A 16,432-nucleotide genomic window follows, 5' to 3' on the forward strand; every position below is an offset into this window, starting at 1 on the left:
CTATTATAACTATATACAGTAGGTCTATTATAACTATATACAGTAGGTCTATTATAACTATATACAGCAGGTATGCTAAAACTATATATAATAGGTCTACTACAACTATATAGAGTCGGTCTATTATAACTATATACATAAGGTCTACTATAACTATATGCAGTAGGCAATCTATATACAGTAGGTGTGCTCTAACTATATACAGTAGGTCTGCTATAACTATATACAGTAGGTCTATTATAACTATATACAGTAGGTATACTATAACTATATACAGTAGGTCTATTATAACTATATACAGTAGGTTGACTATAACTATATACAGTAGGTCTGCTATAACTTATGCAGTAGGTATTCTAAATACAGTAGGTTTGCTAAAACTATATACAGTTGGTATACTATAACTATATAAAATAGGTGTACCGTAACTAAATACAGCAGGTATACTATAACTATATACAGTAGGCATTATATATACAGTAGGACTGCTATAACTATATACAGTAGGTCTATTATAACTATATACAGTAGGTCTATTATCACTATATACAGTAGGTCTATTATAACTATATACAGTAGGTCTATTATAACTATATACAGCAGGTATGCTAAAACTATATATAATAGGTCTACTACAACTATATAGAGTCGGTCTATTATAACTATATACATAAGGTCTACTATAACTATATGCAGTAGGCAATCTATATACAGTAGGTGTGCTCTAACTATATACAGTAGGTCTGCTATAACTATATACAGTAGGTCTATTATAACTATATACAGTAGGTATACTATAACTATATACAGTAGGTCTATTATAACTATATACAGTAGGTTGACTATAACTATATACAGTAGGTCTGCTATAACTTATGCAGTAGGTATTCTAAATACAGTAGGTTTGCTAAAACTATATACAGTTGGTATACTATAACTATATAAAGTAGGTGTACCGTAACTAAATACAGCAGGTATACTATAACTATATACAGTAGGCATTATATATACAGTAGGACTGCTATAACTATATACAGTAGGTCTATTATAACTATATACAGTAGGTCTATTATCACTATATACAGTAGGTCTATTATAACTATATACAGTAGGTCTATTATAACTATATACAGCAGGTATGCTAAAACTATATATAATAGGTCTACTACAACTATATAGAGTCGGTCTATTATAACTATATACATAAGGTCTACTATAACTATATGCAGTAGGCAATCTATATACAGTAGGTGTGCTCTAACTATATACAGTAGGTCTGCTATAACTATATACAGTAGGTCTATTATAACTATATACAGTAGGTATACTATAACTATATACAGTAGGTCTATTATAACTATATACAGTAGGTTGACTATAACTATATACAGTAGGTCTGCTATAACTTATGCAGTAGGTATTCTAAATACAGTAGGTTTGCTAAAACTATATACAGTTGGTATACTATAACTATATAAAGTAGGTGTACCGTAACTAAATACAGCAGGTATACTATAACTATATACAGTAGGCATTATATATACAGTAGGACTGCTATAACTATATACAGTAGGTCTAATATAACTATATACAGCAGGTCTACTATAACTATATACAGTAGGTCTATTATAACTATATACAGTAGGTGTACTATAACTATATCCAGTAGATTTATTATAACAATATATAGCAGGTCTGCTATAACTATATACAGTAGGTCTACCATAACTATATACAGTAGATCTAATATAACTATATACAGTAGGCATTCTATATAAAGTAGGTCTGCTAAAACTATATACAGTAGTTCTGCTTTAACTACATACAGTAGTTCTACTGTAACTATATACAGTAGATCTACTAAACCAAAATGCAGTAGGTCACCTACAACTATATACAGTAGGTCTGAAACAACTATATACAGTAGGTCAATTATAACAATATAATGTAGATCTACTATAAAAATATACAGTAGGTCTACTATAACTATATACAGAAGGTCTGCTATAACTATATGCAGTAGTCATTCTATATACAGTGTGTCTGCTATAACTACACACAGTAGGTCTATGATATACAGTATGTCTACTATAAATATATTCATTATGTCTACTATAACTATATACAATAGGTATGCTCTAACTATATACAGTAGGTCTGCTATAACTATATACAATTGTTCTACTATAACCATATACAGTAGGTCTGCTATAACTATATATAGAGAACTGCTATAACTATGTGCAGTAGGCATGCTATATGCAGTAGGTTTGCTATAACTATACATGGAAGGTCTATTATAAATATATACAGTAGGTATACTATAACTATACAACAGATCAACTATTACTATATACAGTAGGTCTATTATAACTATATACAGTAGGACTAATACAACTATATAGAGTAGGTCTATTATAACTATATACAGTAGGTCTACTATAACTATACACATTAGGTATGCTTTAACTATATACAGAAGGTCTATTATAACTATATAAAGTAGGTCTATTATAACAATATACAGTAAGAATACTATAACTATATACAGAAGGTATACTATAAATGACTTAAATGTAAATGTAAATAACTATATACAGTAGATTTATTATAACTACATACAGTAGGACTAATACAACTATATACAGGAGGTCTATTATAACTATATACAGTAGGACTACTATAACTATATACAGTAGATCTGCTATAACTATATATAGTAGGTCTGCTAAAATGATATACAGCAGGTCCATTATAACTATATTCAGTAGGTATATTATAACAATAACAATAATAACAATTAGGTCTGCTATAATTATATACAGTAGGATTTATATATACAGTTGGTCTGCTATAACTATATACAGCAGGTCTGCTATAACTATCCACAGTAGGTCTGCTAAAACGATATACAGCAGGTCCATTATAACTATATTCAGTAGGTATATTATAACAATATACAGTAGGTCTACTATAACTACATACAGAAGGTGTACTATAACTATATACAGTAGGTCTATTATAACTATATACAGTAGGACTAATACAACTATATAAAGTTCTACTTTAACTATATACAGTAGGTGTACTATGACTATATAAAGTAGTTCTACTATAACTATACAGCGTAGGTCTACTATAACTATATACAGTAGGTCTACTATAACTATATACAGTAGGTCTACTATAACTCCATACAGTAGATCTACTATAACTATATACAGTAGGTCTATTATAACTATATACAGCAGGTCTATTATAACTATATACAGTAGGTCTATTATAACTAACGTAATTTCCGGACTATTAAGCGCACCTGAATATAACCCACTGAATTAAAAAATATATATTATTTTGAACATAAATAAGCCGCATATGTCTATAAGCCGCAGGTGCCTACCGGTACATTGAAACAAATTAACTTTACACAGGCTTTAACGAAACACGGCTTGTAACAAAAATAAATAGGCTTTAACTTGTTGGGGATAGGGGGCAGTATTTGCACGGCCGGATAAAAAACGTACCCGATTTAATCTGGTTACTACTCCTGCCCAGTAACTAGAATATGCATATAATTGTTTGATTTGGATAGAAAACACCCTAAAGTTTCTAAAACTGTTTGAATGGTGTCTGTGAGTATAACAAAACTCATTTGGCAGGCCAAAACCTGAGAAGATTCCAAACAGGAAGCGCTCTCTCTGACTTTTTCTTGGCCTTCTTGATCATCTCTAACCAAAACAGGGGATCTCTGGCATAACGTGACATTTTCTAACGCTCCCATAGGCTCTCAGAAGGCGCCAGAACGATGAATGGTGGCTTTGCAGGCCATGGCTGAAAAACATTAGCGCATTTGGTAAGTGGTCGATCTGAGGACAATGAGACTGGAGGCGCGTGCATGAGCCAACACCATGTTTACTTTCTCTCTCTTTGAACGAAAACAACGACTCCCGGTCGGAATATTATCGCTTTTTTACGAGAAAAATAGCAGAAAAATTGATTTTAAACAGAGTTTGACATGCTTCGAAGTACGGTAATGGAATATTTTGAAATGTTTTGTCACGAAACGCGTCGGGCGCGTCACCCTTCTTTACCCTTCGGATAGTGTCTTGAACGCACAAACAAAACGCCGCTATTTGGATATAACTATGGATTATTTGGAACCAAACCAACATTTGTTATTGAAGTAGAAGTCCTGGGAGTGCATTCTGACGAAGAACAGCAAATGTAATCAAACTTTTCTAATAGTAAATCGGAGTTTGGTGAGTACCACACTTGGTGGGTGTCAAAATAGCTAGCCTGTGATGGCCGGGCTATCTACTCAGAATATTGCAAAATGTGCTTTCACCGAAAAGCTATTTTAAAATCGGACATAGCGAGTGCATAAAGGAGTTCTGTATCTATAATTCTTAAAATAATTGTTATGTTTTTTATGAACGTTTATCGTGAGTAATTTAGTAAATTCACCGGAAGTGTTCGGTGGGAATGCTAGTCACATGCTAGTCACATGCTAATGTAAAAAGCTGGTTTTTGATATAAATATGAACTTGATTGAACAAAACATGCATGTATTGTATAACATAATGTCCTAGGATTGTCATCTGATGAAGATCATCAAAGGTTAGTGCTGCATTTAGCTGTGGTTTGGGTTTATGTGACATTATATGCTAGCTTGAAAAATGGGTGTCTGATTATTTCTGGCTGGGTACTCTGCTGACATAATCTAATGTTTTGCTTTCGTTGTAAAGCCTTTTTGAAATCGGACAGTGTGGTTAGATTAACGAGAGTCTTGTCTTTAAAATGGTGTAAAATAGTCATATGTTTGAGAAATTGAAGTAATAGCATTTCTAAGGTATTTGAATATCGCGCCACGGGATTACACTGGCTGTTGAGTAGGTGGGACGCAACCTGGTTTGGCTTGCTTGTGCACTGACACGTATGACAAGTTTTAATAAACTGAGCTACATCCCGCTTTAAACGTGGCCAGAAAAAATAACGGAGTATGCGATCATACGTTTTACGAACACCCATATGACCTGCCACATCACCATGTGAAGTTTGCAACACTTTATTTCGCAAAGTAGTAGGTACAACTATTTGAAAGACTGGTTCTCCTGGACCCTGATCATAGTGTGGAACCCATTTCCTGACCAACAGCCCATCAAGAAGAATATAACACTGAGCACTATTCCTCACCACTGAATCAGGAACAACTTTATCAAACAGATCAGCCAAGGTAGTATCGGCCTTTTGCTCAGCCATCAATGAATCTCTAGAACTAGTCAACTGTTCTGTCTGGAGTTTGACTGGCAACTCAAGACTTTCTGGCTTACTCTCAACCTTATTACGAGAGGCAGCGCGGGTAACAGCACAAACTGGAAATACCTCAGGAGACACACAGTTGCGATCTGGAGATACCCTTGCTGGGGACACTGAAGGTTGCTTCGTAAAGATGTTTAGTTTGCCATCAGCCCACACCTTACTACCCGCCAAGTCATTCCCCAAAATCATGTGGACTCCCTCTACTGGCAACTGGGGTCTAACCCCAACATCTACATCACCCTCTACCAGACCACATTTTAGGGTAACTTCATGTAAAGGAGAAGAGAATGGAACTAAACCCATACCACGTACCATTATACAACTGCCAGTATCAGACTCCTTAGAGAAAATAATCTAAAGCTCCAGTGTCTCTTAAGATCTTGATTGAAACATTTTGGTTGCCATCTTTCAGGGACACTACACCATCTGAAATAAAGGCTGAAAAATCACAGTGGGAAGACTGAGAATCAAACTCAACTAGTGGCTGAAAAAGCTCACCCTGGTGGTCAGAGGCTGAAACAGGAGCTGCCATCACAGCAGGTTTAACTTGACCTGACTTTTTTGATTTAAGTAGAGGACTATCTTTCTTCCAATGTCCTTCAACTAAACAGTAGTGACAGGTATTAGCATTAACCGGTGCTTTAAGTCCTCCAAACCCAAATTTCTGCTGAGGCCTTTGGAAAGAAGCTCCAAAAAAAGTTGACCTACTATTCCTAGAAGTAAAGTTATTTTTCTGGTACATGTCACTGCTTGACTCAAAATGGCTTTTATGTGTTAGCCTGTACTCATCTGCAAGGACTGCTGCATCACTTGGAGACTTAACTTTACGTTCATTCATGTATGTCGCAACCTGGTCACACACAGAATTTTTGAACTGTTCTAACACAATCAAATTAGACAGATCCTCAAAACTACTAACTTCAGAAGCTGTACACCAACGATAAAATGCAGAAGTCAAATCACGAACAAACTCAGAATAGGTTTGTGAATCTAACTTTTTCCTGTAACGAAAACGTTGACGATATGCCTCTGGCACAAGTTCGTAAACCTTCAGAACTGCTGATTTAACTTTAGCATACACTTTACTGTCAGCTACACTCAGTGCTGCAAAAGCCTCACGTGCTTTACCTGTAAGTACACATTGCAACAACATAGTCATGTCCAAATCTGACCAAGCTCTAGCTTCCGCAATACGCTCAAATAAAGTAAAGTATGTATCTGGATCTGACTCATCAAATTTAGACAACAAATGAAGATTCTGTGAAACATCAAACTGTGGTAGGCCTTCTGGTCTATTAGCATTTCTCAATCACGCTATCTCCAACTGCATTTGCAACAGCTCCCTCTGCTGCTCAAAAGTTAATGAAGGACTAGACTGAAAACTTGTATCCTCACTACTAGCAGACTGACCCCGAAAAACACCTGTTTCCTTAAGACCCTGCTTTAATTTAGCTTTAACAGTCTCTTTAATTTTTTTTATCAACAATCTCAATCTAATAATGTTCAGCAATTTCAATTAACTGCTCCTTAGTACACAACTCTAAGGCTACCTCTGAAGGAGCTTGAACAAAACTGCTCAGAATGGAAGACATTTTCCTCAACCAATTCAACTATTACAAATGCTCTAAAAAAAATACACAACTCACCTGCTGTCAGTCTGGGTTCAAGGACAGGAGCCACACCCCACTATCCTCCAAAAACAACTAACTAACTGGCCCTGGTCTTCGTGCAGTCACATGTGGTGGGGTTTTATGCACACAAAACCAGTGGAGTGGAAAAGACAACCAGAAACTGGCGGCCCCCCCATAACCACGGAGGTGCTCCCGAGCCGATGTAGGGGAAAAGGGAAGCTCTACCCACGTTCACTGCCACCTAAAACAAAAACACAAGCCTCCTATTGACACTCGCTGATAAGCCTGAACAGGAGAGGACTCCCACTTGAACAAAACCCAGAAAAACCCAGAGTGAATTGCTAACCAAATTTAGCTACCAAGTTAACTGAACCAAAAGAACACATGGCTGTCAACGCTCTCTTCAACAATATTGGCCCAACCAAAACATCCCCTCAAACAAAAACATTTGGCAATCTGAACTAAACTAACCCAACTATAAAACAATAGTCAAATTACAAATAAACAAACGTATCAATAATAAAGCAAAGACAATCTAGACAAAACCTTAACCAACTATGACAAAATGTTAAAGTAAACTAAAATACTAAAGTAAGACTAAAGTACAATTAACTTTAACTTACGGACGAGTTCCCACTTGTCACAGGCCGGCTCATAGCCTGTGGCAAAAATTAGGGGGCATGAACAACAGGTACAGGCCAATCAAAAGGTTCTTTATTGTAAACCAAAAAACGATTACCTTTAAACAAAGAAAAAGTAATGAGGTGTGGAAATGTCATAATGTAGGGTGTAGGTAAGGTGCAGGGATGCATGAACCTGTGTGTGTGAACATGACTGAGTGGAAACTAAGTAAACCTACAAAGGAACAAACAAAACAGGATCATACCTGGAGGAGCAGGGAGAGAGAGAGAGTTGTTAGTGAAGCAGTTTTACGATATACAGTAATTTTACTATAACTATATACATTATGTCGACATCAACTATATACAGTAGGTGTGCTCTAACTATATACAGTAGGTATGCTCTAACTATATACAGTAGGTCTATTATAACTATATACAGTAGGTCTATTATAACTAAATACAGTAGGTCTATTATAACTAAATACAGTAGGTCTGCTAAAACTATATACAGTAGGTCTGCTATAACTATATACAGTAGGCATTTTATAAACGGTAGGTCTGCTATAACTATATACAGTAGTTCTGCTATAACTATACAGTAGTTCTACTATAACTATATACAGTAGGTCTACTATAACTATATACAGTTGTATACTATAACTATATACAGTAGGTCTACCATATACAGTAGGTCTACTATAACTATATACATATGTATATTACAACAATATACATTAGGAATGCTCTAACTATATACAGTAGGTCTACTATAACTATATACAGAAGGTCTGCTATAACTATATGCAGTAGGCATTATATATACAGTAGGTATGCTATAACTATATACAGTAGGTCTACCATACACAGTATGTCTACTATAACTATATACATTATGTCTATTATAACTATATACAGAAGGTCTACTATAACTATATACAGTAGGTATTCTATTACTATATATAGTAGGTCTACTATAAATAAATACAGTGGGTCTGCTATAACTATAAACAGTAGATCTGCTATAACTATATACAGTAGGTCTACTATAACTATATACAGTAGGTCTACTACAATTATATACAGTAGGTCTGCTATAACTATATACAGTAGGCCAACCACAACAATATACAGTAGGTCTACTACAATTATATACAGTAGGTCTGCTATAACTATATAAAGGTCTGCTATAACTAAATACAGTAGGTCATTATAAATAAATACAGTAGGTCTGCTATATCTATATACAGTAGGTCTGCTATAACTTATGCAGTAGGAATTCTATATACAGTAGGTCTGCTATAACTATATACAGTAGACCTGCTATTACTATATACAGTAGGTCTGCTATAACTATATACAGTAGGTCTACCATACACAGTATGTCTACTAAAACTATATACATTATGTCTATTATAACTCTATACAGAAGGTCTACTACAACTATATACAGTAGGTCTACTATAAATAAATACAGTGGGTCTGCTATAACTTATGCAGTATGCATTCTATATACAGTAGATCTGCTATAACTATATACAGTAGGTATACTATAACTATATACAGTAGGCCAACCACAACAATATACAGTAGGTAAACTATAACTGTATACAGTTGCCATTATATATACAGTAGATCTACTATAACAATATACAGTAGGTCGATTATAACTATATACAGCAGGTCTGCTATAACTTATGCAGTAGGCATTCCAAATACAGCAGGTCTGCTATAACTATATACAGTAGGTCTACTATAACTATATACATTATGTCTACTATAATTATACACATTAGGTATGCTTTAACTATATACAGTAGATCTACTATAAATATATACAGTAGATCTGCTATAACTATATACAGTAGGTCTACTATAACTATATACCGTAGATCTACTATAACTATATACCGTAGATCTACTATAACTATATACAGTAGGTATGCTATGACTATATGTGGCAGGAATTATACAAACAGTAGGTCTACTACATACAGTAGGCCTGCTATCACTATAACTAGTAGGTCTACTATACTATATAGAGCAGGTCTACAAAAACAATAAACAGTAGGTATGGTATAACTATATACAGTATGTCTGCTATAACTTTACACAGCAGGTCTACCATAACTATATACAGTAGGTCTACAATAACTATATACAGTAGATCTACTATAAGTATATACAGTAGTTTTGCTATAACTATATGCAGAAGCCATTCTATATACAGTAGGTCTGCTATAACTATATAAAGTAGGTCTATTATAACTATATACAGTAGATCTACTATAACTATATACAGTAGGTCTATTATAACTATATACAGTAGGTCTATTATAACTAAATACAGTAAGTCTGCTAAAACTACATACAGTAGGTCAGCTATAACTATATACAGTAAGTCTACAATATAAAGTAGGTCTACTATAACTATATTCATTATGTCTACAACAACGATATACAGTAGGTCTACTATAACTATATACATTAGGTATGCTCTAACTATATACAGTAGGTCTACTATAACTATATACAGTAGGTCTATTATAACTATATACAGTAGTTCTACTATAACTACATACAGTAGGTCTACTATAACTATATACAGTAGGTCTACTATAACTATATACAGTAGGTCTACTATAACTATATACAGTTGTGTACTATAACTATATACAGTAGGTCTACCATATACAGTAGGTCTACTATAACTATATACATTAGGTATGCTCTAACTATATACAGTAGGTCTACTAAAACTAAATAAAGTAGGTCTGCTATAACTATATACATATGTATATTACAACAATATACAGTAGATAGCATACCTATATACAGTAGATATACTATAACTATATACATTAGGCATTCTAAATACAGTAGGTCTGCTATAACTATATACAGTAGGTCTACTACAAATATATACAGTAGTCATTCTAAATACAGTAGGTCTGCTATAACTTGTGTAGTAGGCATTCTATATACAGTAGGTATGCTATAACTATATACAGTAGGTCTACTATAAATATATACAGTAGGTATACTATAACTATATACAGTAGGTATACTATAAATATATACAGTAGGTATACTATAACTATATACATTAGGTATTCTAAATACAGTAGGTCTGCTTTAACTATATACAGTAGGTATACTATAAATATATACAGTCGGTATACTATAACTATATACAGTAGATATACTATAACTATATACATTAGGCATTCTAAATACAGTAGGTCTGCTATAACTATATACAGTAGGTCTAGTACAACTATATACAGGTCTACTATAACTATATAAAGTAGGTCTACTATAACTATATACAGTAGATCTGCTATAACTATATGCAGTAGGTCTACAATAGCTATATACAGCAGGTCTACTATAACTATATACAGTAGGGTTACAATAACTATATACAGTAGGTCTACAATATACAGTAGGTCTACTATAACTATATACATTATGTCTACTATAACTATATACAGTAGGTCTACCATATACAGTAGGTCTGCTATAACTATATACAGTAGGTACGCTATAACTATATACAGTAGATCTGCTATATATTGCATTTATATTTTTGTTCAGTAGAATTAGAGAGGGGGAAAGAGGGAGAGAGGGGGGGAGAGAGAAGGGGGCAAGGAGAGAGGGGGATGAGAGAGAGAGCGAGAGAGAGCAAGAAATTAAGTTGGTTTAGTTTCATTTGTCATTCATGCCTGCACTGGCCCAGGAAATAGCTGGAATCTCTCCTCAGACACAGACACACAACTGTAACAGTGCCAACCAGACCTCCTATTACCCCATGCTCATCACACACCCAGTGGAATAACAATGAACACAGCCACAGCATACCCCCTGGTAGAGGTTTGTGTCTGGCCTTTTCAAAAGTCACAAGCTTAGTTTAGCTCCAACAGCTACCCAGACCAAGGCCACTGGCGTTGATGACATTTAAGACATCACTGGCATGACAGGGACACCACACCCTCTACTGTTAACTTAAAGTATTGAAGCCACACACTGGACAGACAGAAAGACCTATGTTTGTTTACAGACAGCCTCCATGTTCACTGAAAAAAAAGAGAATCAACTCACAGATTCAGTGATGTAGGTCTGAACACCGTCGGCATACTGGAGGGCGTAGTTATCAGGGCCTGGAAGATTCCACCTAAAACCCAGTCATCATAGGCACTGTAACTACTGCAAGTGGACAAAGTAGTTGCTTGAACTCAACAAGGATAACATGAACACACACTCAGTCACACAAACACACACACACAGACACCTACCCATCACAAACCTCCTTTATTACAGCAGAAAGGGGCTTTTTCTGTCAGGAGAAAAACATAGTTTTCAATAAGCAGCAGAAGGTAAGAACTGATTTAGATATCATGCATTCATTTTGTAAACCATGGTGGATTAACTATAGTACACTGGTCCTATGACCCTGAGCCTGCTGATCCAAGATAAACTCAAAGCTTTTACTTCCTCTATGCTGTTGACTTATGAGGCAACAGGGACATTCGGTAGAGTGAATAAATAAGACAAACTGAGACAAACTACTTCAATGTCTACACTTCAATTGCCCTGTAATTTGTGGTATACATGGTGGTCAACCAATCAAAAGTGATTGTGTACTGTGGTAGACCTATCACTGCCCTGTAATTTGTGGTCTGTAGGGGGTCAACCAATCAGAGGTTTTTGGTGAGGTCTGGTAGTCCAATAGGAGTGCTTCTGAGGGACTTGCCGTTAGTTTCTTTCTCCCATGAAATGTCTACAGAACCAGCTTGTTCAAACTTCACAGGCACCCATATCGAACTAAAACCTTTTATTTAATTATGGCCTTCGTCTATTAACAGTTTGACATCCTAAACACCCAGCACATTAGCTCCCGAGTGGCGCAGCGGTCTAATGTACTGCATCTCAGTGCTAGAGGCGTCACTACAGACCCTGGTTCGATTGCAGGCTGTATCACAACCGGATGTGATTGGGAGTCCCATAGGGCAGCACACAATTGGCCCAGCATCGTCGGGGTTAGTGTTTGGCCGGGGTATGCGTCATTGTAATGCCGAGGTGCATCAGCCCTTCATAAAAAACATTATTATCCCGCCCATCGCCGCTCAGTATTGCTACATATATCACAGCTCTAATACAACCCACAGGCTGCAATACGGATTCCTATTGTAACTTTCCACTTAGGCATTGATAGTACAGTAGATTTTCTAAACTATCTGACTCAGGCTCCACTCCTGTGTTCTGATGCTTACCTGGTCCAGTTGAATGAGCTGAGGGTATGCCCCTGGCATCTGGATGGCAATCTTCACAATATCCTGTTGGGGCATCTTGAAGTGTGTGTGTGTGTCCTCCTAAGACTCTGAGAGATAAGGTCAAATTAAGTTAATATTACTATCAAATCATTCACACAGTAAATTAGGATTTTTCTGTACGTTTCTGGCCTGACCAGATCAGCCCTGCCCTCGAGTCATTGGAGCTTTCATTTTCCAAATGAATTTGCTGAACTTATATCTTCCTCTTTTAAGGTACTATGTCTACATTTGCTTCAGTGTGTGCAGAAACATAGCCCTTTCTGTGTATAGGACTACATACAATTGAATACAAGGCCAGACACAGACAGACATACATACACAACCCCCATGGCACACATAGACATCCATTTCCTCCTCAGCTCACAGATGAAGAGTCCCAGAGGAGAGGACAGTCAAGCTCTTTTCATACTCTCTCCAGCACATATGGAAAGACTAAAGTTTTTTAAACAATTCTGCACATGCTTCACTTGATGAAAATGGAAATATGTGTGTGTGTCTGTCTGTCTCCCATTCATAGGTCAATGGAACTAACCTACAGAAAATATGGTATGTTTTATTATTGGTGTTTAAGTGCCATTTCTGTCAAAACTTGGACACTTCCTCTTTCACCTGACAAACTGCACATAGTTTTCTAAAACCCTTCCATTTCAGTAGCCCCATGTCATCCCAAGTAGGTCAATAGATGTTAACTTGTAGCCTACTTTGCTAGCTAATCACATAACACTGTAATTACAGGAATGTCATAAGCTCTTCAGCCTTGATTTTGTTAAGACACATTGAAAGCAGAGCAGATTATGAATGACCATGATCACCACCAGTGTTTTGGCTTTGATGGAAACTCTAACCTGAAAATGTTCTCACTCACTTCATATATTAATACTCTTGAAGCCTAGCGAAAGACAATGCTCCTTCGACCCAAAATATTACTATACCAGCCTACTATTAATACAAGGCAATTATAATAATAAGCTTTTGTGAACTAACACTCGCACTTGACTTTTTTCCCTCTTACTAGCAGTGACTTTGCTGATAGCTACTTTATTGAGGAAAATGTTACTTATTATGACTGAGATATTTGGTTTGTACCACCTAGCTATCTTAAGATGAATGCACTAACTGTAAGTCACACCGGATAAGAGTGTCTGCTAAATTACTAAAATGCAAAATGTAGGCTACATGACAGGCTGGAAGGGAGAGCAGTGTTTGGGTTTCCTAGGCTCTCTCCCCTGCCTGTCCCAGCATGCATTGGGCTGCACCCTCCCTCCGCTACTACTGCAAGAGGAAGAGGTGCGAGAGAGAGAAACAGAAAAGACAGAAAGAGACTGTGTTGTATGAGTGTAGAGGTAACGTGTGAATCAGTGTCTCTGCATTTGTAAATCCTGTATATAAATGGTATAACTACTGTTCACTCCTCTTATGTTTGTTGTGTAGTAAATATTTAACTTTTTACTTTCATAATTTTTAGTTTTTTCCTGTGAAGCACATTGCGTTGCATTCCATGTTGGAAATGTGCTGTATAAATAAAGCTTCATTTGATTACAGTGAACCATATAGTAATAGTGCCCATGACCATATAGGGCTATGCATAAATGTGTATCCTCCTGTATCCCTTCTGTTACATTTACATTTTACATTTTAGTCATTTAGCAGACGCTCTTATCCAGAGCGACTTACAGTAGTGAACACATACATTTCATTTTCATTTCATGCATTTTTTTAAATTACTGTTTTATTACTGTTAGCCTGCAGAACTAACACTGTGCCATGCCCCTTGACTCTGTAATAATCATCCCACCGCCTGTCCCCTTAGGGGGTGGGGAGGAGCTGGCCTTCAGCTCCCTGGAATTCCAATCCTGACAGACCACCTACAACTGCCACCACAAACACACACACACACACACACAAACACACACACACTTTGAAGTCTGTTGTCATCGGCACCACCACTTGAGAGGGGCTATTAGTGCCTGAGGCTTTACATTCTGTGTGCTGAGTAGAACTTTGTCAATGACAGTTGTCGACACACTAGTGAAATTGATCCATGGCTCCAGAGCCAGCCCTTTTCTGTCGTGATTAATAGCAAATGTATGTCGAAACATTGACACTTTACAAAAATGGAATGGAAACTATTTTCTTTGCAGTAAGCCATTTCACAGCATGCTAGCATACACTGAAAATGACTTAAAATATACCCACCAATGAATTAAACTATTCATTATGTAGGTTGATTCGAGTTGTTGTTTCACTCATATATAAAAGTTAGGGTGACTGACTATTGATGATGTCAACGCTCGTCAGCCCGTTTATCCTACTAGTTCGCCATAGACACAAAAAAGGACGAAACAGGTAACGTTAAAAAGAGACAGGTAATGCTGAACTGGGACCCAGGGGCCATTTGTATCCGGTTTACGAAACAGATTTGTTCATTCTCGTTCGCAAAGTTTAGCGAACAATCAAAGAAAATATCTGGTTGAGTTGCACTTTTATTTGGCTCCTACCTGTTTGAAAAGAAAAGTTACTGTCCTCGCGAAAGCGCCGAGATCGGGACTGGAAACATTTAAAATCTCTCCCTAGAGAGGACGACAATAATCCGAGAGTGAATTATATTTTCAACTATCTTGGAGAACCTATCTGCCTAGGTGGAGAGGTTTCCAAAAATTATTGACCATGCAAAGTTCCGGGTTGAGTTTAGTCACCCGCCCCCTGTAGGAAGCACTGTGTGTAGACCATAGACAGTAAAAAGAAGGTATAGAGTACCACAGTATGAATCATAACACTCATAAAACCTAGTGGTCAAACGGGGAAATGGTTCCAATCGTTTTTACACCATTCATTTTTCCCATAGGTGGATTTTAGAAACACTTAAAATAAGGGCTGTGTAAGCTTACTGTGGTGTGACGTTTTGATAACCATGTAAATCCCTCTTGGACAAGGTAACTTTTATCAATATATTCGCCTGTATTTACCCCCCAAAATGTAAATGCTAATTAGCCGCTAATGTGGCTATCATAAAGAAATGCAAATGCCATGATGATCTGGACGAGACTGCCGAATCGAGGCAAAAGTAAAAAAATCTCTGGATTAACTATTTTAACTATGTTATCTAAATGTAGTTATGAATACATTTGCAACATTTCTTTAAATTGACAATTCTGTGAACTGTCTTGTGTAAGTTTTAAATTGACACAATTCCTTTTAGCAAAGATGTCAGCTAGAGATGACATGCAGGAGCTTGCAGGGATTTTTAGTTTTGCATGACGTCTACTTTGATGAAAATTAGCATTTTCGAATCTGAGAGTAAATAGAGTTGAATATATTGATAAAAGTCACCTTGTCAGAGAGAGATTTACATGGTTATCAAAACGTCACGCCAGGGTAAGCCTATTTTAAGTGTTTCTAAAATGAATGGTGGAAAATGATTGGAACCATTTCCCTGTTGGACCACTTGGTTTTATGTAAATAAATAAATAAATAAATAAAGTATTTAACCTTTATTTAACTAGGCAAGTCAGTTAAGAACAAATTCTTA

At 36.1% G+C, this 16,432-nt stretch overlaps 1 protein-coding gene across 2 annotated transcripts in view; it reads right to left on the reverse strand.

The window, feature by feature from the left end:
- The window catches only part of elmo3 (engulfment and cell motility 3), a 54,086-nt gene extending 38,480 nt beyond the window's left edge, over positions 1-15,606 (reverse strand). The window contains exons 1-4 of one of the 2 annotated variants that reach the window (XM_029759006.1): positions 15,402-15,606; positions 12,844-12,950; positions 11,866-11,906; positions 11,672-11,744 (exon numbers count right to left, since the gene is read on the reverse strand). In XM_029759006.1, the coding sequence (XP_029614866.1) occupies positions 11,672-11,744; positions 11,866-11,906; positions 12,844-12,918 (189 nt within the window). In that variant the 5' untranslated portion in view covers positions 12,919-12,950; positions 15,402-15,606. The other variant, XM_029759007.1, reaches the window with a different exon arrangement.
- Between the last annotated feature and the right edge of the window lie 826 nt (positions 15,607-16,432).

This window comes from Salmo trutta, chromosome 7, assembly GCF_901001165.1.
Source record: "Salmo trutta chromosome 7, fSalTru1.1, whole genome shotgun sequence".
Lineage (NCBI taxonomy): Eukaryota > Metazoa > Chordata > Actinopteri > Salmoniformes > Salmonidae > Salmo > Salmo trutta.